This window comes from Coccinella septempunctata, chromosome 2 (genome assembly GCF_907165205.1).
Source record: "Coccinella septempunctata chromosome 2, icCocSept1.1, whole genome shotgun sequence".
Classification (NCBI taxonomy): domain Eukaryota; kingdom Metazoa; phylum Arthropoda; class Insecta; order Coleoptera; family Coccinellidae; genus Coccinella; species Coccinella septempunctata.
In genome coordinates, this window is record NC_058190.1 from 41,059,814 (window position 1) to 41,086,318 (window position 26,505).

The 26,505-nt window shown below is 37.2% G+C and overlaps 1 protein-coding gene across 1 annotated transcript in view; it reads right to left on the minus strand.

The window, feature by feature from the left end:
* Window positions 1-4,679: 4,679 nt before the first annotated feature.
* The window catches only part of LOC123307757 (hemicentin-1), a 197,167-nt gene continuing 175,341 nt past the window's right edge, over window positions 4,680-26,505 (minus strand). The window contains exon 13 of the mRNA XM_044890186.1: window positions 4,680-6,115. Coding sequence (XP_044746121.1) covers window positions 6,054-6,115 — 62 coding nt within the window. The 3' untranslated portion in view covers window positions 4,680-6,053. The remainder of the gene's footprint in view (window positions 6,116-26,505) is intronic.

The following is a 26,505-nucleotide window of genomic DNA, read 5'->3' on the forward strand; positions in this document are numbered from 1 at the left end:
CATTACTTGATGTATGTGAAAACTCGGATTGTAAGCCACATGGTTCAGAATCGATTATAAGGACTTCCAGTGGCAGAGACCCGAGAAATGGAAGTCTAACATCCTTTGTATGGACCGAGGGTTCAGTTCTCGCTTTCGCTCGATGACAGCTATCTCTCGAATAATCTCTCAAAATATTGAAAAATTGATTTGGCAGATGCTCGCTGAAAAGCCATAACCAAAGATTTCTAACACTAGGTGTTAGTAGGTATTACCTTCACCCTTGAACGAGGTCAACCAGTGCATCCAGACCCTCAATCTACCTTGAAAAGTCCCTGAAACTATCCCTGGATAAGTTATGATATGAATACACCCAAAATCGGAATAAATTTCCTGATTATTATAGAGATAGGAATCATTCAACACCAGTGGGGCAAAAACCATCAATTATCCTATCCTCAATCTGAACAACCAATAGAAATCCACTCCGTTTGAAACCCGTCATATAGCTGGTTATTAAATTCTAACCGTCACTCTGCTTTCCGGAATGAAAACCAAACGAACGAATTCTCCAGGTCGAACCACTCAAAGCGCGCATGAAAAACACCGATTAATTCAACGAAAATTTCCATGATATTCTTCCTGATCGGTGAAACCTGGCGGGGAAAAAAAATTCGGACGGATATTTCATCAGTGCCCAGGAAATTTCGGATATGCAAATACGCCGGTAAATCATGAGTGACATATTGGTCGTTTCATTAAAGTTGCCGCAATTTTAAAGTCAAAACAACGTAAAAATTGGATCACCGCGGGCGCGCATCTCAGGCCTTCGGTGCAGCAGGTGCTTCTGATTGACATCTTGCAAGAGGGAACCCGATACGAAGACGTTTCGATCTGCCGGTGTGAGACTGTGTATTTCGGCAAAAAAAGCTAATTTTTATGTTGATTTATACCAGTTATGTTCAGTATGAAACGATGGGTAGCAATCGGAAGCATAGTTAGTTAGACCACTCAAATATTCAGAGTATGCAAGTTATCTCTGGTGACTGATCGAATTTCACAGACTTATTCTACAAGTAATTTGTAATAAAAAGTTTCCTCACAGTAGCGTCTGATCACCTTCCGTTTTGAAGTAAATCAAGATTTTATTTCCACTCAAAACAAGGCATATCTTGAAAGCTTTTATCCTAATCGGAAATCTTTCTTCTGGTGTACAATGAATTTTGAGTAAGATTATAGTCTTCAAGTTATACTAATATTTTTGGAGAAAAAAGTGTGAAACGTTACAACATAGATTTTGGAAGATAATTGGACCATGCTCTTTGTTGCTATAATTGCCTTTAGAATCACTCTGTGAAATTTGGTCAGTGATAAATTGCACACCGTTGTTTACACCAATGTCTTCCAAACTGGCTTATCGTTAAGTCATATTTGTAGTCCTTTTGTAACGAGAAATGAAAATCAGCGCAATCAGTTAGGCCTAGGCCCTAACGCTAACCCTGTTTTAAATTCGTTGCTGCAAACGGCCATAAATGACATCAAAAAGGGAACAAACTTTAAAGTCAGATAGAATGTAATATAAATTCCGGAAAAAACAATAATACAGGATGATTTCAAAGGTGAGGCTTTTTTTGACAGAAGGTAGAACTCATCAAAATAGGTCGTTTAACCAAAAATTGTCTTTATAAAATATCCAAGATGGCTGAGATACAACCCTTAGAAGTTCGAGAAAATTTCATTGAATTTCAAGTACAGGACTGTGAAAGGTGACTCCGGCAACGCAAAAACGAAGCAAAACATAAACATATGGCTGGACAATGAATGGTTCAGTACAAAGTTCATCTGATTAGATGCATCAGGTGACTTTTGAGATAATCATAATTGTTGTATCGTGCAATTTACGGTGAAAAAAAATGTGGAAAATCGAGGCAATTTCTTGAAAGTGCTAATGTTAGTTATGTTGAAGAAGTGCTACGATGTTTCCCCATTTCATCCCTTTTGAAGATTGTGATGCCCATTGTGAAAAAATTCATGTAGGTATAATTAAGACAAATTTTATTGGTGAGACTTGGAAGTATTATTCTATTTTTTACACTTGTGACCTAAGTCTCTTCTGTCAGTTGGTATCGAAATGAGCCATTTCATAAAATCGTCACTAAAGTTACTAAAAAATAAAGAGAACAATTCGGCAATCCAAAGTTTCCATTTTCATTACCATGTAAATAACAAACGAGTCAATCAATATCTTAAACGAAACCAAATGGTCGAATCAGGAGATAAGTCTTTTTCCACTGCTTTGTGATAATTCAGCTAACAAACGGTTTAGGCTCGTATTAGGATCTATTTCAGTAATCATTTAAAAAAATTTTTTCAACTTTGTCATTTTGAAAGTTTCGTATAGGTGATTTTTTGCGAAACGGTTCATTTTGACCAGTTCTACCTTCTGTTCAAAAAAAAGCCTCATCTTCAAATGCACCCTGTATATGCAGGAAAAAATTGGACAGATGATTCGATTCATGCTCGTAGGGAGGCTAAACCGGACATAATTCAGTGGATCAGACTCTGGACTGGACGAATTGCAGAACAATGTGATGAGAGAAAAGAAATGTCTCAGATATCAGCCATGAATGTTCAGGTAGTTGAACGCCAGGTGTCGCATCGATTTATTTAATACTTCGATGCGGCTACTGGATTTCAACTACTTCTTCATTTGGTCGGCATCGTTGATTGATTTATGCGGTACTGACGTGCTCAAGAGAGTCCATTATTAATCTCATATTTCGATAAACCGAGGATTTCTCATTTGAATCGTTCGAAAAATCCTGCAACCTTTGAGGATGATTATTGGTCGCTCATTTTAGAATTCGCGATTCGTAGGACAAAAAGACATAATCCACCGAAACCTAAATAATCCGTTGGCTTCGAATTCAGATGTTCTGAGTATACAAATTCCATGATAACGACACCTGAAAATTCACACAGTACACCCTGCGCTAATCATAGGTACAGATTCCCTACCCCCTGATTTATTGAAACAATCGACCGCCGCAACCCCGGTATAGGCTGAAAATTCCAAGGTAATTTATTCCGGTATTTTATTTATAGTGTTTTATCGAACTCAAGTGGCGGCCTGCTGTACGTGCAGAACAGATCGATTCGCTGTCGAATTCCAAATGAAATGATGAAGTCGTCACAGGTCACGAAACGGGGAAGCGGGGAATTATTATTCGAGATCGCACCATGGAGGAATATTGGCTTCCAATCTTTTTTTAATTCCGCCCCCTATTTTTTTCTCTCACTAGATGTGAGTTCGGAACTTCATCGACGGCGACCTGATTTAATCTCGATCAGCGTCACCCATCTGCATTGAGCGCTCATCGTGATCTGCGGATCATAGAATGGAAATGGAAATTCTTCTTCTGATAGTGGATTCAATTTGGAATATTTTTTTAGAAAAATAGGGGAGAAGCGATTAGGATGATTGGAAGAAGCTTTCGGTTCTTCAAGCTTTGGAAATCTTAATTGGATCCATTCTATTCAGTCAGTAGAATAGTTTTGGTAGATGGAAGTTGAGAGGGAAATGACTATAAAATAGTGATGAATTCGATGACATATTTGTCATCAATACCACAATAAAATGAGGACTATGGAGATTTTTTTCAGTTGAGGAAAGAGATGATAGTCAGATGGAGACCATTCTGGTGAAAAAGCTGTGTGTTCTAGTAATTCAAACCCTAAAACACGAATTTTTTGCATAGAAACATGAGATTTTTGTGCAGGGGTGTTGTCCTGCAAACACAAAACATCTTTGGATAGCTTTCCGCGTCTTTTCCCTTTAATTTTTTTCCGTAGAGAGTTCAATTATATCGAATAGTAATCTCCGGTTATGTTCTACTTTTACCAAAAAAATCAATCATGATAACTTCATGGCAATCCCAACAAACTGAAGCAAGAACTTTTCCAGCAGATTTTTGGACATTAAACTTCTTAGGTCTCGAAGAACCAGAGTGTCGCCATTCCATCCATTGTTGCTTTGTCATCATCATAGAAATATAACCAAGTTTCATCCATAGTAACAATTCAGTTTATGAAGTCTACATCGTTTTCTAATCGAGCACAGATCGAACGCGATGCTTCTACCCTTGCACGCTTTTGGTCGACATTCAAACATTTGGGGATCCATTTTGCAGCAATTTTTCTCATGTCCAAATTGACGTGAACCATATGATGAACGCGTTCGTATGAAATATTCAGTGCTTCAGATATCCGTTTTAGCCCAATTCGACACGATAAAATCATGTCATGAACTGCATTGATATTTTCGGGGACTGACACAGAAACTGGCCTTCCCGATCAGTCATCATCTTCAATGGAAAATTCACCTCTTTTGAAACTTGCAGTCCAATTTTTCACGGTCGCATACGAAGGACATTGATCACCGAGGGTATTAATCTTCGTAAATCTGCTTACCTCTTAACCGTTTTAAATACAAGTTTTTGATGATGGCTCGATACTCCATTTTTTCGATATTCACAATTTCGATGTACATTTTCTTTCTTCTAATTTATTGTGTCTGGTTTACCTACTTTTTTGACTTCAAACTTCACACTGACACTAGTTATTGTTCGTTGCTATGGTAACGCAATATTTTTGTATGCGTATATTGAAAAGGATTCAATGATAATAAGAAAAAAATAAAATACGAAAAAGTCAATCATTTATTTACATAAAATATTCCTGAGATTATTATTTGTCTTGAAATTGAAACAATCGAAATACTGAAATCGTTCATCAACTTGTGATCTTCTTTCTCTTACACAAATTTCGAATTTCAGTTTCTTATAATATAACACTTACCAAACGTAAATTTCACTCAAAGTCGAAAGCTCTTATTATATGTATAAATATTTACATTGCATTATACTAGCAGATATGAAACAAAATAACAGAATATATTCAATAATGCCATTATATAAAAAATAGGATATAAAGTAGGCTCTCAATCCTTATTATTACTATCAATATAATGAAAAAGCCCTACTTAAATTTACATTAAGTATACAATAATTGTTTTCGATTCATACGTTCTTTTTTAATGTCATATGATACTTTGTGATATAACCTTCGTTTCATCACCATTATAAAAGTTTTGTCGATATATATACTTCAAGTTTAATTCTCGAACCTCAAGAATGTTGAAAAGAATCGTTACAAGATTAACATCCCATACTTCATGACCTCGAATTTATAGACGAGGCAACCATTTTGCCTAATAAACTAGGGGTTGAATGTTGGTCAGGACAAAATGAAGAAAAATTGTTTTTGTAACGTTTTGAACACTCCACTAATCAACATATAGTACCTTCCATAGGAATAGTATCAACTTTGAAAAGTGGTAAAATTCGTACTTTCCAAAAGGTATACAATATCTATCGAAAATGGACTTGATATAAATTTACTCATATCCGTATGCATATAAGAAAGAAATGAAATTCATATCCATATATTTTTGAAATCTCTATCTGGCGAATCCAATAGGATAACGGAAAGAAATCACCAGCAAATAATACCTTTATTCTTTCCAATAAAAAATCTAGCTTCTAGCGATGAGGAAATGGAATGTCAGTGTTTCTCGAAAAAAGTTCATTAATTAATGACTATTTTTGATGTCCATCAGATTTGAGAATTTCCAAATCTTGTGGATGTGGATTTTTAAGTGAAATTTATTAAGTTTATACAGAATTCTGATTGAAATGATGTGCCACCTTCCACAAAAAAGTTATAGTTATAATCGATTGGAAAATAATTTTATCTACTTGAAAAACACATTATGTTCATTAAAATTGAAATAGAAATATAAGAAAGTCGAAATGAATCAAGAATTTTTTTTTGCGAAAGGATCCACCAATAACTTATATTCATTCAAATGATAATGTTATCGTTCAAAAAACTGTAGAATATCTAATTCATATGTGTGATGAACCAAAACAAACATGGCTCTCAATGAATGCATTCATCACGTGTCTGAGTACCTTCGTTTGCTGTCGATGAATGAGGTGAACACGGTCCATAGATCATATCTCGTCTTCTTCATTCATATTTCTTAGGCCTCTTGGTGATAATATCAAGTCTGGTCCTGGAAAGAAAGGAATTAGATGAAAAGTGTACTTAGCAACAGTTTTTTGCTTTCAATATTTGAATGCAATTCCATATCCAACAAATTCGTTCGGATTCCAAGAATCTGTCATGTTTCATGTATAGTTTATTTATTTCTTTCAGTTTCAATGATTATTATTCTCTTGTAGTCTTGTAAGTGGTTTCTGAGCATCCCTGTTTTGAAGAATCGTTTTATTCCTACCAGATACTCAGTTTTTTCTATTTCTTTGGAATTAATCAGTCAATAGATACCTACGATTCATGAAATGTCAAAATTATCAATCCAAACAGAGACTATTTATTTTCTTCTGTGGTTTCCGGAAGTCTCAGAGTAATGAAGCATTTATAAACTGCAGTTTTTTCTTTATTCAAGTTTTTCCTTGTGGACTCTATAAGTTTTCTTTTCACATAGGGTTCATTTAGTTATATCCTTTTTTTCACGTAGAATCGAATGAAACAATAAAAAATGTAGGTTGAAATTTGAAAATCCAGAGTTTTGATTAATTCGATTTGTCCAACTTGATGATCAGCTCATGAACATCCTGAACATTTTTGGATCAACAGATACCAGTGTTATAATACTACATAATGGCAGAATTGAAAATGATGAAGATTTTCTGGAAAAAAAAGTCCCAGAAGCAATCTTAAAAAAATTTTTTTCATGAGAATTCCAATAACTCATAAACCGTTGACTTGTCACTCAAGGTATGCATATAAACACATTTTGGATTTGGATATGTCCATTCAATAAGTTCTATCTGACGATGCAGAGTTATACTGGGTGTGCCATTTGAAAAAAGACGGTGTAGGTTGTTTCCGGTATGACAAGAAGCTTCAGAGGACTCCTAATATTTTAGGGGGAAAATTCATAGTCGAAAACTCCAACATGCAAATTTTCAGCACGATGATGTGATTAGTTATCTCTATAAACGTGTAATAGGCTCACCCTGACACACCCTGCATATCATCGAGAAAAGGTATTCAAAACTGAAGTTGTTTTAAACGTAAGATGTTCCAAGAGCTCATACAGGTCAAGTCTTTAACTCGTGCAAATATTTTAACACTAGATTCTTGAGGTCAAAAGAAACAATTTTTATCGATTCGGCCCTGATAAGGATATAGCCATTTTGAGGTTGAATAAGGAGCTGTGCCACCTCTGGAAAAACAGAATTACCTTCAGAATAACTATCTGAATCCATGACACCACACATCTGTGGATCTTTCAAAAAATTGAGTTGCATTCGGTCAAAGTACACAATTTTTCGAATATCACAGATCTTTTTTACTTTTGAACATTCGAATACGGGAAAGTATGAAGAATTCTTTCATTTTACAAACGTTTCATGGTACGTGATGGTCATAATGAGAAAATTGGAAGACGGGGGTGATATGTTGGAAAAAGATTCATCAAATAAATGAAAAACTATATTCCGAAATTCATTTCATTCGATATAAAACCGTTTGTGATATAGAAAGAACCTTTTTTTATATGGTTTTTCAACAGCCTGTATCTTTTAAACCCAGCTGATTCAGAAAAAATGGTAAAGCAAAAAAGTGTTTCTTTTGATCTGAAGAATCTACTGTTGAAATATTTGTAGGAGTCAAAGACTCACCCTGTAAATTAGCTCATTTCTCAAAGAAATTCATTCTCAGAAAGTTTTTTTTTGTTTCAAAAGTATCAAATTCTGTTTTGTGCCATAAAACACTTTATTTCTTTATTACAATTATACACAGAATGTTTTCCGTGTATCAATCTCGATACCAGGAAAATTCCCCCTTCTCGTTGGTGTCAAAGTATATCCCCGATTGTTCCAAATCGGACGGAATGCCTTCCGAACGACCGTCTCAGCTCTCCACCGTCGAATTTTTTCCATCCTCTTTATCAGGCCCGCCGCTGCCTCAGATTCCTATCGATGCGATTTATGGAAATCGTCAGAGGGACCAAAATTGAACGGTCGATCTCCCGTGTTCCCAAATATCCGGATTTAAAAGTCATCGGATCGGCGGGGATCAGCCTCAGGTTGAATTTAAAACCCAGCCGAAGATCGGGAAACAACAGGAAGACCTCACGGAAGCCAGAAAGAGTTGGACGAATTTTATTAGAGCTCCGAGGTCTCGTCGAACGTTCGATCTGGAACAGGAATTGATTAGAGAACCGAGAACGCTTTTTAGAACTCGCTCTCTGTAAATAGCGATCGAAGCAGCCCGGTACACTTTGCTGAAAAACGAGCCATCCGATCGACGACTTCTTCCTGGGGACCCCAGAGAATAACTAATTAACTGGAATTGGCCCCTTTGTCCCGAATAAAAGACACAATCAATTTGGCTCTCAACTGAACGATGGCTGAATCTTTTAAGTTATTTTTGAAGTCCTAATTTCCTTCCTCCTACTTCAGAACCTTGGGATGCTTCGAAATAATTCAAACGTAAGTTTATCTGAAGACTAGATGGAATGGAAATTCCACGATATTAATTATTGTCGAGACTGCTTCGAAGAATTCGTTGCCCTGACCTCAACTGCTTCGGTATTGAAATTCGTGAGATAATTGAAGAATAACAAAATTTCAGCTAAATGAGGAGTCTGCTATTGATGGCGTAAACCCTCAAAACAATGCATATTTTATGACCTAATTAGAGCTTCCACAGTCACGCTAGCACTTGAGATCGATTAATGGAATTCTTTCTTCTGATGTTCACGAAATAATGCAGATTCTATATCGTCCGTCTAATTATAATATTTCGTTGCATCTCAAATCGATATTTCACAGCCGAAAATTTTCCCATTTGTGGAAATCTTATGTGTCCACGTTCAAAGAAAATAAGATAACATGATTGTTGACAAGTTTAAGGGGAAGTAGTACAGGGTGGGCAAAATTGGTGATACCTGAATTACAACTTTTTCAACCCAACAGGTATATTTGCTGAGCTATAACATAAAGATGCATTTTTTCTTATGAAAACAGTACTTTAAAATGACTTAGAAAGACTGAGTGCGATGTATGATATATTTCTGAAACGGTAAAAAAATGTCGTCATTTTAAACTACTGCATTCATAAGGAAAAACACAACTTTATGTTATAACTCAGCAAATAAACCTGTAGGAAAAAAATCATTGTACGCCACTGGATTGCTATCGAAAAAGTGTCTGTATAATATCTTCATTTCAACATCCTAGCACAAACAGAAACGAAGATAATGACCAAAGTTAAAATCGCCCAAATTTAAATTTTGGCCTATAACTCAAAAACAAAAGAAGATAGAGGAATGCAGTTGATGACATTATTAGTTTCTCGAAAAAAGACGACATAATGGTATATTTATTTTTCTCTATCTCGTTAGGTTAAAAAGTTGCAGTTCAGGTATCACCAATTTTGCTCATCCTGTACATACGATTCGAGATCAAGACGATCGACATTGGTTGCTTTACGGATGCTAACCCAAATACGAAAATGTGTCACATCTTTGAGCAATAGCCTGAATTACGTACTGAGTCAGTTGAAAAGTAGAAATTACCACGTGAGACGTAATATTAGGAATATTGAATAATGTTCAGTTGTTCCTGAATTTCGGCGCAATTTTGGCATATATCGCTATAAAAGTTTTTGCAATATATAAACAATTGAATCACCGATGTCACCCCGTCGATATTTTTATCGAAATATGTCGAAAAACGATTTTGAAAACAAGTTTTATTGACACTTAAGTTCAATTTTTTTTTCTCATAAAAAAACAACTTAAGTGGAAAAAAACGAGAATTGAGAAATCAATGAACTCCTGAACAACTCTGATAAAACTGAATTCAAACATGCATCGAAAAAAATATAATGTAAAAAAAATTGTGGCAATTCAAAAGTAAAAAAGAGTTTGTTTGTAACATTTTCTTTAATTAAAATCTTGCTTCATCCAATCAGAGAACGAACGTTTCACATCCGTTTCAACAGCCAGAAGTATATTCGTGTACTTAAAAGCGTCCTCATACTTTCTTCCATTCCATTCCTTCCCATTTGTCGTTATCGTATACCTACGTGTTATTGAGCTCAAAATATTGCTAATTTTCCTTTTATCATCCCCATCAGGAGTAACCCTCCCTATTCTGCTTTTCTCGATTCGAAACGACGTGATATTTCCGTAATCCTGAGAGGAAAAAAAATTCTTATCGAGTACTTTGTTCTTTTCAAAACATGTCTTGTTGAATATAATTATGGGCTCATTGGAGAGATAGCTTGAATTTAGAGTTTTCCAGATACAAAAAAAGATCATAAATATTGTAGGTATTATGAAGTTAGGACGTTATCATGAAAACGCAATCTTAGTCGAGGGTGGAAATGATAAAAAAAGATATTTACTGGAGTACGTAGGCGTATGGTGCGTGAAAATTTCTTGGTTATTCTTGGCATCTTCTAGATTTTGAATAGCATGCAGTGAATCGATTGTTTTTAATCGATAGTCTAATTTTGAGCATTCAGAATATCATTCTTGCATCATATATTGTGCACATTATATTCGTCCATTCAGGATTCTCAACCACTGTTTTTTTCAATATATTCACAAATGCAGAAGTTTTAATGTTTAGTATTTATTTTTTTTTTAGGGGTTCTAAAAAACACTGAGTCATAAATCTATACTCAATATGAAACACTGAGTAGATATTACTCACACATTTTTTTTAGATCTCATAACGATAACATTATTATTAGGGGTTGAAAATAACAACCCCTTATGATTTTCCTTCAATAATTGTTTTCGTGCGATACATTATCGAAAAATAGAATTCTCTTATGGTTTCTCATTCAATTCTAGGGAAAAAAGTCTCATGCAAAATTTCGATACAGTCGATACTTTTCTCGGAATAAATAAAAACTTACAAGCAGTTCTGATCAGTGTTCATTCCATTTCATTGTATAAGTATTCCATAGAACGACTACCTTCCGCTAAAATACATGTTGTTATTTTCAACCCCTAATAATAAAGTTATGAGATCTAAGAAAAAAGTGTGAGTAACATCTACTCAGTACTTCATATTATGTATAGTTTTATGACAATCCAAATTACAGTGAACCATACAATGATTTCCAAGTCAAGAAATATATACAGCCGATGACCCAGTTCAAAATGAGGAAAACAGAAATGCAATAATTAATCTGTCACGGTGATCAGAAATTCAAACTGAACACATTGAAATTAATGAATTAAACAATATTCAAATTAATTATATTCAGTCAAAATATCAGGCATTAAAGAAAGAAAGAAATCAATGGCGGTCACTTTGATTCCTTCTGAGAAAATGAGGGATGTACGTGGTTTACACAAAATTTACAGTAACCGGTTATCTCAGAAGGATCCAAGTCCCTGTAATCGGTTAATTTAGCTTTGATCCCGAGCACCTTCAGTGCACAGGACAATCAGAATTGGAACTATTCAATAAACGGGACGGGGTTGATGCAGGTGAAACACAATGCAACAATTTACAGGATAACGGGGTAGTTTATCGTGGTCTCTCCGTGGCAACCTTGGGCGTGCACGCCAAGTATTACCAGCAGAAAGACTTCGAGACATCTGCCGATTGGTTTCCGTCACCAGATAGCCAGGCGACAGAAGTCTGCGGTAAACGGGAAATCTACACGGAACACAACAGGGGTAGGACGGGATAGGTTACTGTGGTCTTTCCGTGGCAACCTTGGGTGTACAAGCCAAGCAATACCAGCGGAACGACTTCGAGACTTCCGTCGGTTAGTCTTGGTCCACCAGAGAGCCAGGCGACAGAAGCCTGCGGTAAACGGGAAAATAAAAACGGAATACAACAGGGGTAGGATGGGATAGGCTACTGTGGTCTTTCCGTGGCAACCTTGGGTGTACACGCCAAGCATTACCAGCGGAACGACTTCGAGACTTCTGTCGATTGGTCTTGGTTCACCAGAGAACCAGGCGACAGAAGACTGCGTTAAACAGGGGGATTAACAATAAGGACTAACGGTTTGTTCCGGTACGGTCACACCACCACTTAGAGAAAAGAAAAAAAAACAGATCGTAGGATCTTCGAATTAAAAAAAATTAAAAGTGAAATCAAATCAAATCAGGAGCTGATTAAATCAAGAATAATGTCGCACACAGTTTAAGGAATGAACACTTGCCGAACAATGAATAATGAACAATTTTCGAATCAGGAATCACGTTCGTCTGGTGGTGCGACCCTATTTATCAACTTTTCAACATGTGGACGGTCATGTGATCAAAATTGCATCCAAAAATTTGGTATTCTCGAATATTCTCCCCAGAAGAAATATTCCCGATGGCGGTTATATCCTTATCCGTGAAAAAAAACTGTCGTTATCTGCAATCCACGTTGTTTTTATGCTGAATTCGGTGTGTTTTGTGGACGGAAAAACAACGCCGAATGCAGAAAGACACTTTTTCTCTGTTTTGGATTATTACGGCGGATAACTGATAGAAATTTCAACTTTGCGGAATTTGAATTTAATTTTTCAGGACCTGAAAAATATTGCTAAAATGAAACGGAATATCTACTTCAAAACTGGAATCTCCATCAGACGGTGCTGCATTGCTTCAACTGGAAAATTCAGGAAAACGGACATTTAAAACGAGGCTTGATTTTTATATAAAACAATCAAGTATCGTTACACTGTCAACTCATCATTGCCTTCCAGAGGCTGTATCTTGGAAGGGAAGTTGATTTCGAAAAAAATTTATAGGAACTAACCCATCGAGGAATCCTCTCTCTAAATCTTTCGCATTTGTTTACAGACACCCTGTATGTATATACCTATTTTTGTTCATTAAGATTCAATTTCTCCACCAGTGAAATAAGGACTTAAAGTCCGCCCACCAAAAAACGATGAAACATGCAAAACTGACAATCCGCGTTTTCGCATTTCCCCCATATTTCCACGCAAATTCGCCAGGGCGACCCAAATCCCGTTGTGCGTGATGAAAATAGATACATCATGTTGACCATCAGCTCGTACGAGAAAACATAATGAAAGAATCTCACCGAGGAGTTCCCGGTCGAAATCGAATATGCGGACGACATCTATCAATCTTGGCCGTGTTTAAATGGGACATGCATAATTCATGCCCTCGTCAGGAAAGAAAAACGCCCTTGCCGGTTTCATCGCCATGTTGTGGAATAAATGGGTTCTATATTCGCGTATTTAGAAGCGAATCGGTGAATCTTTGAAGGGTAGCGAGGCGTCAAATGAGAATCGCTCCCGGAGTATGAGGAATTGGATCAACAGAAATGCCCCCACAGAACTCTCATATAGTATCGGAGAAATCCCATCAGTCTTGCTGGTTCATGGCAATCAGCTTTGATGAATACTTTCATTATATTTCTCATTAGGTTTGAATCGGTTATGACGGAATTGGTGGGAATTCGGCAGGGCCTTTTCTGGATTTCGAACACCTAGGAAACTTCTGAGCGAGGAAGACCGATGACTCATGAAACCTCATGACCTATTTGTCCATCTAGATGCCCCATATTGTGATTTGAATCGATCCCGTTTTTCAAAAGAGCGCCCTCCAAAATTCGATAGCTCAAACAGCTATTTTGGTGGAGCTGAAGCTATCACACTCAATAGGAACACAATGATGACTCTCTTTGCCTAATATCCTTGTCAAATTTTTGGTTCCAAAAGTCAATTTCTCATTATGTTCATGAATATATTGTGAGTAGAAGAAATGAAGATAATTCTGGAGTTTATTGCTGCTTCTTTGAGGGGTGGGGGAAAAGTTTAGACAGATATTTCAATAGGGAATTCTCCTTCTTTTTTTTATTTTTTATTTTTTGGGAAATATCTTTGAAACGTCACATTTTGAAATAAACATTTCAACTGTTTCCCAAAAAAAATTATTTTAAGCACTTAAAAATGAAAAATACAAATGGGTATTTAAAGTTTAAAGAGTTTTGTGAGAATTGCACAAGCTGGCAACATCGACTGAAATATGCTTTGATAATAAAGGACAGCAAATGCATTATCTTGATGAGATAGACAAAGATGGCTGTCTATGAAGTCTGCGAACGAGGAAGGTCGTAAAATTTTATGGGATTTTTATGGCCGGTTGCAGTTGAAGCTCGCCAGTAAGTACGCGCCTGTAGATCAACAGCTGTTATTTTATAAACAAGTTGATCGGACATTGTTCTTTTCATTGTCTTGTATGCGCTGTTGCCAGATCGTAAACTCCGCACAAAGCGATTTAAATTTTAAAACCCCATATTTGAAGGATGATTTTGAATAGTTTCCGCGGTGAATTTGAAAAAATCATGAATGAAACTCATAATTATTCAGTTTAAACTTGCATATGCAATGATAACCCAAATTGGGGAGAATTCCCCATTCATGGTCGTTTCTTACAATACCATGTGTGGTCTTCAAATTCACTTAACAACCAGGGAGAGATTCATTCGGACATATTTCAGTGGATCAGACCCTAGACTGAAGCTGTTGCAGAACAGTATGATGAGAGAGGAGAAATATGCGAAGGTATCTACTGCTGAATAGCCATATACAGGGTGAGACTCGTACAAATATCTTACCAGTAGATTCTTGAGGTCAAAAGAAACACCTTTTTCCTATACCATATCTTCCGACTCGGCCCTGATAAAAAGATATATACGCCCAGTTGCAGAAAAGTCCAAATGTTACTTTTCAATTTTTCCTTCACAAATGAAAGTTTTAGGTAAATTGTAATGGGGCATCAAATCGGAATGGACTTTCCTGCAACTGGACCGTTGCCATTTCACTTTTCATAATGAGCTGTACCACCTCTGGAAAAACAAAATTTCCTTCAGAATAACCTGCTTAATCTGTGACGCTACACATCTCTGGATCTTTCAAACAGAGTAGTTTTCAGCCAAAGTACCCAATATTTCAAATTTCACAAATATTTTTTAAATTTTGAACATCAAATTACTCGAAAACTGCGCATTATACGAGAAAATATGAGGAATAGTTTTATTTTACAAAACGTCCAAATATCGTTTGTGATATAGAACTGAAAATAATTTTTTTTGCCTTTATCTTTTAATGCTCAGGTAGTTGAACGCCAGGTGTTGCATCGATTTATTTACTACTATGTATTGGATAACAATTTCATTTTTTCATTTGGTCATCGTTGATTGAGTTATGCGGTACGTACGTATTCGAAAGAGTCTTTATCTAATCTCATACTTAAATGAAATGAGTATTTTTTTTTTTAATAGGTCAAAAAATCCTGCAACCTTTGAGGATGATTATTGGTCGCTCATTCTAGAATTCGCCAAAAAATTCCGCCGCATTCCCATTTCCGTGAATGAAAACAACCCTCGCAAAACGGCCCAATCAGACGGAGGAAACTCATTGTCTCTCCGAAATTTGCGGCGCTTGTTTGCCCCAAAAGCAGCCTCCGATATGATACAATACTCGTCTGAGTGTAATTCAATGTTGTCTTAATTGGAATCTAAGATGTATTTTAATCACAGTTCATTTAAGCTAGGAGCGCGTTTCTATGGCGATTGTTGATTATTTTGAGCCTGGAAACAGCACGGCGTATTATTTTCCCGCTTTGCCAATGAAAGGGATGAGGTTTTGCCGAATTCGGAATAAATCTCTGTCGTTAGTCTGCGGCCACGTCTTGCAGAAAGGCTGCCGCTGGTAATGGATCTGAATTATTTCCGAACCGATCGATGAGACACTCCAAGTATTGAGGTCAATAGTGGAAACTGCCAGTTCGATATTCATTACATTATATCAAGGAAGAATTCTCGACATATATGTTGATTCAAAGTAATACTACGTACGTAAAAAGCGTAATTTTATGAGAAATCCTCTGAATATTTGAGGGCAAATACGAAAAGAAAGATCTTTGATGGGATGGGATAAGGTGTACCGATGACTGATACCTGGGATCAAAAACCACATGAAAATAATATTTTATACTTAAAGTTAACAGTTATTCATAGTTTATTAAATTATGAATTCCTACAGAAGAAATTGATGCGATTTTTTGAATTCAGCCAAACCTTAATACTTCTTCAATTGATATAGATGAATATGTGGAAAATTTTCAAAAAAAATAAATAATAATAGTATTAAAACCTTGAAAGACACAAATATACAGGGTGGTCCAGATCGTAACCAAAAAATTTTAACCACGTATTCTACATCAAAAATAAGCCCTAGTTTGTCATATAAACATATGTCGAGAAATGTTTCCTGTCCGAGATACGGGGTGTTGAAATCATATAAAAAAAATGTTTTTTATTAATAACTCTCACACTCCTTGAAATTTTCTTATGAAATTTGAGAAATAGGTTTTGAGCGTCAAGGAGCACTTTTTGCATAATATCATTTTTTTTCATTCTATCAGTGGCGTCCGTACTGCAGCGAGACTGAATATTTTCAGATAAAAAAATGATACGCCACTGGTTTTTTCCACACAAAAAATTACTTTTTAAATCCTTATTCGATTTGGAGCAAATTCGGTCTCTTGACTTTTTGCTGTACGAGGCACCGTTTCCGGTTAAAAAAATAAAACACATTCTCATGCATGAAGAAATCGCCAAAATTTGATATGGTGGGTACCTACAAAATAATATTAATAATAATAAGAATAAGACTATTTTTGCTATATCAAATTTTGGCGATTTCTTCATGCATGAGACTGTGTTTTATTTTTTTAACCGGAAACGGTGCCTCGTACAGCAAAAAGTCAAGAGACCGAATTTGCTCCAAATTGAATAAGGATTCGAATAGTAATTTTTATTGTCGGAAAAACCAGTGGCGTATTATTTTTTTAACTGAAAATATTCAGTCTCGCTGCAGTACGGACGCGACTGGTAGAATAAAAAAGAAATGATATTATGCAAAAAGTGCTCCTTGACGCTCAAAATCTGTTTCTCTAATTTCATAAAAAATTTCAAGCAGTGTGAAAGTTATCAATAAAAAACATTTTCTTTTCTATAATTTTAACACCCCGTATTTCGGAGAGGAAACATTTATCGTTATCGACATATGTTTATATGACAAACTAGGGCTTATGTTTGATGTAGAATACGTGGTTAAAATTTCTTGGTTACGATCTGGACCACCCTGTATATTCTTTCAACAGAGATTAGTGTAACGGGGTACCATACAATTCGGCGTATGATTCTAGAGCTTAGGGAAAAACCTAAGAAAAAACCATGTCTACCCGTTTTTATAGTGATGACAAATTTGTTTACGTAATAATACTGAAGGGCTTCTTTTCCATTGGCATAAAAACTTCTTTATCCTCCACCCATCTTGAAATTATGTCTGAAAGAAAAAAAAACCAGACCAGAAAACGAGAACTGAAAGTAAATGATACTCTTAAACTTACTCGAAGACTTGATGATATCAAAGAAAAAATATTTATCTAATCATATGTAGGTACCATAAGTGGTTCTCCAATTGCACTGTGAAGAACATCAGCTCTGCGTCAAAAATTCTTTGTTGATTTTGGGTGACGGAACACTCTCGTCATCAGAAAACACTTTTATTGGGGAATCATCTCCCATAGATATATCAGTGTTTATTCATTAGAAAATAGGTAAAAACGAGAAAGAAATTCAAGAAACTTCTGACACTTCATTCACTATATTATTTCACTACGGCCATTTCATTCGTTTGAAAGTTTGAATTTATGCCATTTGAACTCTTTTTCAGGTTAACCTTCACATTCATAGTTTTGATACTCATGATTTCTTATGCCGAGCCCACAAAAGGCTCATCCCACATCACCAGTGGCCTACTTTTCGAAATCTCCGATGACCTCAGACGCATCCTGTTCATTTCCTGATTGGATTTGAGGAACAACCTCTCTGTACCTTCGACTCGGCATACGATATCGTCTTTAAAATTGAATTGAAATTTTCTATGAGATTTCTACGCCATTACCTTAATCAGGTTGTTAGGAAACTCGATAATAATGAAAGCACCATAAAAATGTGAATAGTAGGTACATTTCCCAGGTTGTATCATTAAGAACGTTCGAAAGAATACGGTCCTTAAAGTTTCTCCTACGGAAATATTTATGAAGTTCTAAACCTGAGGGTTCCTAAAACATTTTCCAGCGATCTTCTTACGTGTGTTGATGATCTAACGGAGTTCCCGTCCTTCTAGCGCTGCGCTCCCCTTAAATACCTTATAAAGTTTCAGTTGATAGTCTCTCCGTTGTCGACTTCATCCTCGCCCATATGTAATTCCATCCAACCTGAATAAAGGTGTTGGCGTGAGTCGTCGACTCGCAAGATGAGGCGAGAAACTCTTCCGTTAATTCGACGGTGAATAATACTCACTTTTGGGGATCAGAAATAAGCTATGTCTCCACCTTTATCGAAAGACATTGTTTTTGAAAAGAATCTCGATTCAGTTGGGATGGATGGAATGTTGAAGCTTTTATTCTGTTTTATTTTAGCTTCTTTTAATAGATAAAATCATCATCATGATTCCTCAATATATTGAGGAATCATGATGTTAACTATAGGTAAGTGTTAGTAGTAATAAGGATAAATTCAGATGCATACCATCCGCAGATATGAATATCAACAAGTGTTACGATCTGAATTGAACTAGCCAATTTTTCATCGTCAAGGCCCCAAATGGAGAACGCTCCATCGAAGAAAAGCAGATGCTGACCATGGTTTCGGTCTCATTTGACCTCATCAGAGCAACATTGCATTTTTCTCCGATGGAGAACGTTTGGAATTGATGGAACTTTATTCAATATTGGCACGTGCTACTGGGTACTATACATTTACCCAGAGCGCCACCCAATATGAAACGGTGTCCGATTCAATTCCCTCCAGATAGAAACCAAGTCGAAGACAATAGCATATGTCCCATATTTTCTCTAATTCTATTATTATTGTACCGCTGGCATCATTTCTGCCGTGATCTGAACGTGTTCCCAGACTTCTCAATTCGTCACAAGTCTGTTGTTCGCAAAGCGAATCGGCGTACTGAATTAGAGAAAATATAGGACATATGCTATTGTCTTCGTCGTGGTTTCTATCTGGAGAGGATGGAATCGGACACCGTTTCATATTGGGTGGCGCTCTGGGTAAATGTATAGTACCCAGTAGCACGTGCCAATATTGAATAAATTTCCGTCAATTCCAAACGTTCTCCATCGGATAAAAATGCAGGCGTGATCATTCTATTATTAGTGTTCGTAATGTTTTCGCAACAGAAGAACCTTCACTACCTCTAAAGGAAAAATAATTACACTAATATGTATCTGTGAAAACTTGTTCATTTTATATGTGCTGCTCCACAAAAGTTAAGGAAGTACAGACATTTTGAGACTTTCAAAAGTTTCCATTTTTGGAATGTGAAAAATTTATCTATGTTTTTAGGACGAACCTGCACAGTGAGAATACAGAAACACCAGAGAAACATAAGCAACACAAGCACTCTTTCAGCCCCCAAAGGAACTCAAAAACCTTGCTGCAGACAATTGAAAAAAATTTCTCGAAGCTGGATTTTTTAGAGAACATCCCCAATCTTCAGGAGATTCCAATAACTCGTTCTGTCTTGTCATTTAAATTTCGCCATGACAACAATAGGACCTCATAAGTCGTTGTGTTCTGTGCTTAACCTGGAAAAGGATGTTGGAGTTTCAACTCGCTCTGTGGTGTTTTGTTTCTGGGTTATCCTCGGGGTTATCTGAGTGTGCAATTGAATCAACATTATTTGCTGTCATCAGACGGATACAATCTCTTTTTATGTTTTTCATGACTCATTTAGGACAAGTTGATTCCACAGTTGTCCTATGTATTTTATCTGATCATGTAAATTTATTCCAGCGGTACTGAAGATGGCCTAAAAGCCTTAACCGCTGTAGCAGCTATTCATTAAAAGTTTTTAGTCAATATTATATGCCTCTTGATTGAATATTGACAAAAAGATAGTTGTGGTGAAAGCTGTCTGAGTTCTTGAAGTGCATTTGAAGGTGGTTGATGAGAATTCAAAAACTATTTTAGAGCTGATCCCAAGCGTACTCAATGGGACTGAAGTCTGGCGAAAGAGGGGACAGGGCCAAATGCGTAATTCCAGAGCAACATCGACAATCCTCGCACAATGAGGAAAAGAAGTAGAATGAAAAAAAGGAGTAAGGTACCTAGGGATCACACTAGACAGAGGACTGACATGGAAGTCTCACACACAAGAGATGGACAAAACAAGAGTAGTGATGAACCGGCTTCACACAATGATAGGCTATGTCAAGAGAATCCAAACAGAAAACTACGCGCTGCTACAGAACACCCTGGTTTGTTAGGATTAGACATATACAGGCTGAGTCTCTGACTCGTACGAATATTTTAAAAGTAGATTCTTGAGGTCAAATGAAACACTTTTTTCCTCACCATTTTTTCCAATTTGTCCCTGATAAAAAGATACAGCCATTCTAAATTTTCATAATGAGCTGTACCATCCAGGAACAATGAAATTACATTCAGAATAACTAGCTAAATCTGTGACACTACAAATCTGTGAATCTCTTAGACAGAGTTGTATTCAGCCAGAGATACCGTTCAATTTTTGAACACTAAATTACTCAAAAAATGCGTATTATACTAGAAAATATGAAGATTACTTTCATTTTGTGAAACGTTCAAATATTCACTAGATAGCGTCCAACTTAGTTTCAACAGTTGGATTCTTTGAATTTTTATGGTAAATAATGGTCATAATGCGAAAACTGGAAGACGTGGTTAATATCTTGTGTTCGAAAAAGATTAATCAAATAAATGAAAAACTATATTCCGAGATTCATTTCATACGATAAAACTATGTATAAATAACATTTTTGTATGGTTTTTGATGAGTCTTTCAAACCGAGCCGATTTGGAAAAAATTGGTAAAGGAAAAATTTTTTCTTTTGTCCGCAAGAATCTACTGTTGAAATATTTGTACAAGTCAAAGACTCACCCTGTATATCGAGACTGGAAATGGGAAATCGTCATAGAATATATGAAGAGGAAAGCCGAGAACACATTCCAAAAGACGAAGGAATATTCAAATCAAGAACTCAAAAACGAAGTATCGTAGGAGGCTACGGTTTAAACCACTCTCGTTTCTCTGAAGAAAAAAAACTCAACGTCTTCTGTTTTGCTCTAGCCCATCTAGTTTCCGAGATTCCCTCACCGGACATCCAGTTTAAGACATCCTGTACACAGCACTTCGTCTTCCTTCCAAGAACCTCTCAACTCAAAGGGAAACTTCGCAACCAATAACGGCCGAAAATCGAGGATGAGTCGAGGCACTTCGAAATGCCTCGCCACCTGTGAACTCACCTATCGGCATCGTGACCGATCACGCAAAAAAAAAACAAGCGGGGGAGAGACACAAAGCAAATGAAAATATTTCTCCGTTCTATCAATGACGTAACCGGGCCCTCTCACATCGATAACTCTTCGATACCGTTCGCCAAATAAAGCAGAGGTATCGGCAGTTAAATGAAACGAATCTCCCGGTATTTATTGGAGAGAACGGCGTAATAGAGAAAGGGAAAACGTGTATTGTTTCCAGCGAACGATAGGTCATTGGAGGGTGATCGACATATCTATAACGTGCCTTCATTCCGGTTAAGAACTTTTCAACGGATAACCAATTTGATCCCTTCTGTTCGCTCCTCGCCTAGGGAACTGGAATTGGCGAAATTTCCTCATGTTTGTCCGTGAGTATACGGTAATATAACGTTTCATTGGGTCGCGGGTATGCGGCGAAAGGTTTCAATTGTACCGGCAAAAACTGCTCTCGGTCGGATATTCTTGAGAATAGCGTCGACTTCGACAAAATTATTAGTAAAAATCTTGCTGGAAATGTTGGAACTACAAATTCGGTTTGTAGCGATAATAATCGTTTGGAACGTGAGTTTTCGATTATTATTATTATTATGACTTTGGTCTTGCGGCTTTCACCGCTTTCACACTCCTTTCCAGAGGAAAATTCACTTATCTAAGATATCAAAAAAATTAAGCCCTGTTGGAGCCCTTTCCAGGTTTTCGGGCTTATGGAGGTGGTCTGGTCCTGGCTGCTCATAGGCTCCCTGATGTCGTTTGGCTCCTTATGATTATGACTTTAGCCTTGCGGCTTTCACACTCCTCTCCAGAGGAACATTCACTCATCCCAGATATTAAAAGGTTATGCTCTGTTGGAGCCCTTTCCAGGTTTACGGGCTCGTGGTGGTGGTCGTGTTCTGGTCATTCCTCGGCTACTTGCTGTCGGTTGGAATACTGACAAACAAGCACTTCCTGACGGAGCAGACGGTGTTCCTCTGAATTTCCCATGTACTTGCGTACAGTTCTCGCCGTTCCCAGCAGTACCGCCTTCTGCATGACTCTATAGATATTTTCGTCCAACTAAAGTTTCCTCAAGTTTTCTGGTAGTTTCTACAGTATCAGGCCTGCAGATTAAATGACAATACGGATGGTCGTGATATTTTTCTACTTCCATTGTCTTCTAGTTTGTTCCTCGAGATCTCTATATTTAGATATTTTTTCAATGTGCTTATCTAGCAGATTGTTATTATTTGGAATCGCCATGTCCATGAATAGTGCTCTGTTCTCATATTCAGCAATATAAGGTCAGGTCTATTGTGAGTTATTTTCCGGTCTGTGAGAATCGTGCGATCCCAGTAGGGCTCCTGATGATCATTTTCCAATACAGCATCAGGATGGTAACTTTAATAGGGAAGCTTTTTTGACCTTGGAAGTTGGTATTTCATTGCCTCTTGGTGAAGACTCATGTCTTGGCAACAGCACTGCCATAACGACAGCTATCGTCCGCCACTGAGGCATCCTTGGCAATATATTTCATGCTTGAATCACCTTATCTTGGATGGTGAGGATGAAGCCTTCAGTCTCGGGAAACAATCTTCCGGAAGTCAACCAGTAGTTCGACGTAGATGTTTGACCTCGACCTGGTGCTTTCCATGCAGAGGTTTGCCAATCAGTTTCTGCATTTTGCTTTCTGCAGAGTGCTCGACGGTTTCCAAGTGGTCCTACTGCAGTTTTAACGAAGTAGAACTATCAGCATCACAAACTACTCGATGAAGTTCTGATGGGGCAGCCTTGTTCATATTCTCAAAGTCCTTCAATTTCCTGAGACATACGATTGGAGAAATCAACAATTCCTTAACCCGATCATGATGCTTTTCAGCATTGTTCTTATTTTTCTCTGTAAGGCTGCGTTACGGTGGTGGTCCAAGAGATAATACCGAATGAGTAGCTCAGTGCTGAGCAAGCATAGGTATTTATTGCTTTGATCAGATTCTTGCTATGTAGACTAGTTTTTATTATCATTATGGAAGAGAAAAGAGATACCTATCTCAACCTATACAACAATTTGAAGAGATAAATAACACAGTTACCAATGATAACACACAATTCAATATAGAATGAATCAACAATAAAGAATGGAGGAAAACAAACTGAAGCATCAAAACAGAAACCCCACCATCAACATGCGCCAAGAGTCCAATTCCTTCTTGAAAAACCTCATCCAGAACAATGTTCCTTTAATGGAATATCCCATTTGCGATGAAAGATTGTCGTCCATATTTTTTGAATCTTTCCTATGCCAATTTGAACCTTTACCCCCTAAAAACGACAATCAAACCCCACATACGCAAAAATATCGTCAGAAGCTGCTGCGTTCGCATCTCTACATTCTCTACTACCTAATATTAAAACGTTACTTGCTCCTAGTTAGGAAAAAGGTCACGCTAGTGTCCGTAATTAGGATGGCGTGTAGCCTCAACGTCAAATGATCAAGATGGCCAGGCATATTTTGTATTCCGGCGACGCTCGCAAGCTAGAAACGGTAATCAGAGAGGGCTAAGCGTAGCGTACGGGTCGCCACTGAAATGGACGCTAGTCGGGACCGACTGTTAGATCACAAGACAACCGAAAGCAAATTGGTCCCGACGTTATTTCGACTATTTCTTTTACCATCTTCGGGTCTGATGAGATGATGCGAGGGGTGGAAACTGGCAGTTTGAAATTCCACGAGTTGCCCCCATAATGCGTCATCTTTACATTTCAGGACTTCCACCCCACACGCATCTCATGACGGACTTGAGGATACTGTAAATGTGTGAATTGGTGTAGACTGTTCAACTTAATTTCGAAAAAACAAATTCTTCACCCCTCGTGATACAGGCTGTTGAAGAACTATAAAAAAATATTATTCTCAGTTCTATCTCACAAATGGTTTCGTCGACTGAAATGAATTTCGGAATGTAGTTTTTAATTTATTTGATGAATCTTTCTAGAACACAAGATATCACCGACGTTTATCTTCCCTCAAGAATCTACTGTTAAAATATTTGTACGAGTCAAAGACCCACCCTGTATAAATAATTCATTCATTCGTTGCTGTATCCATACCGGTAATAAATCTACAAAAAAAAAAGAAAAAACAAGGTGCGAACAGACTTGTAATTTCTTAGGGCTAATTGCGACTGTGTGCACTCCTGACTGACTGACTGACTGAAAAGACCCAACCGTGACCTATAGATCCTTCCACACTCTGGGCATGGATAGTCACCAACCAGATCTGGCCGCCGCTGTATTCTTCTCGAGTCTCCATTATAACTGTGTACCAAAAACCTCCACTGTGACCTGTCCAATGCTAATTGTTCCCAGTTATGATTGGCATTAACGGATTTCAGGGATTGATGTAGTATATCCTTAAACCGCTTTTACTGGCCTCCTGGTTTTCGGGCTCCCTCTGTGAATTCGCCATACAGTGCTATTTTAGGGAGTCTTGTGTCTTGCATCTTCAGAATGTGGCCGCTCCATCTGAGTCGGGCCCTCGTTACTTGAGTCTCAATTGTTGTACAACTAGCGCGTTGCAAGACTTCTGCATTCGAAACTTTGTGGAACCATCTGATGTGCATTATCTGTCTTAGATGACGTTGTTGAGTTTGTTCAAGCTGTTTAATATATCGCCTGTAGGGCGTCCAGCTTTCGATTCCGTAAAGAAGCGTTGGGAGGACAGCTGCTTTGTAAACAGCTGTCTTGGTCTTCAGATTGAGGTCGTGATTTTGAAACACTCTGTCCTTTAGCTTCCAGAATTCCCGTGATACCGAATTGATACGGTTGTGTATTTCCGTGTCTAGGTTAGCCCTAGTATTTATGAAGCTTCCCAAGTATTTGAACTGCTCGACCTGTTACAGAGTTTCATTGATGTGAACTTACCAGGATTTTGGTTGTGTCGATATTGAGTCTAAGGCCTAAAGCTTTGTATATATGTTTATAGGTGTCCAGCATTATCTGAAGATCCTCTGGCCTGCTAGCTATAAGTGCGCAGTGGTCTGCATATTGAAGTTCCGTGATTAACTTTGAACGGGTTTTTGCTCTGAGACGCTTCAGGTTAAATAGGCCTCCATCGAATCTGAATCTTATTCCAACACCTCTTACAGGCATACTCAAGTCAGCAATTATCGAGGCAGCTATGGCGAAAATATTGAACATTAAAGGCGATAACACGCAGCCTTGTTTTATTCCAGAGTTGGTTAAGAAAGAAGAAGTTAAGCTAGAAACGTCGAAAGAACAAGAATTTCAGAAAGGCTGATTCTTCAATATATGTTTCCTTTTTTTCCAATTAAACAGTATTCTGAAAGTTTTAGGGAGTCTGCCTTCTTTAAACAACCGAATTTGTATCTGCCATTTACATTTTTCAGTCTTTCATATCTAAATAATGTAATATCAAAAGTTCCGCCTGCTTGAAATGGATTGAATTTTTTTTTATTCATCAAAAAGGGCTTCTGCCAGATATTAAGCTACGGCTAAAACGTCTGGCCAAAAAAATAATATGTTCCAAAGTAGGTGCAACAAAAATGATCATTTTGACCTATAATAGTGTGCTGTACACTAGCCTGCCAGCTGGCAGAAGAGTCATTTTCTGTTCGAGTGGGTCCAAGGAATCATTTATTGAAGAATCAGCCTTCCTCAAACTATTTCACGTAAATGTGCTAGCTCTTAGACTACCTACAACTTGGAACTGTCCAAAGCAACATCCTATGTAATAAATAGGTACGCTTTATTGGAGGCATTCTGCAATAACCAAGGGAAGCAATGAAAGGGTTCCATGAATAAAATAAATTTTCCAGTTAATTAGGTATTTCTTATGATGGGTCCCAAATCAATTAGTATTGGAGATAATAAAATGATGATCAAAACCAAAATACAATTCAATCAGAATCCGATTCAATCATGCTTGCGATCTTATTGCAGTTGAATTGTCACGAAATGATGTCTTTTAATATCTCGCTGCTGAGAGTTTGCGGCAGGGTACGCGATGGCAATCAACCAGAACTTATTTGGGCAGGATTTCGACAGACAACGT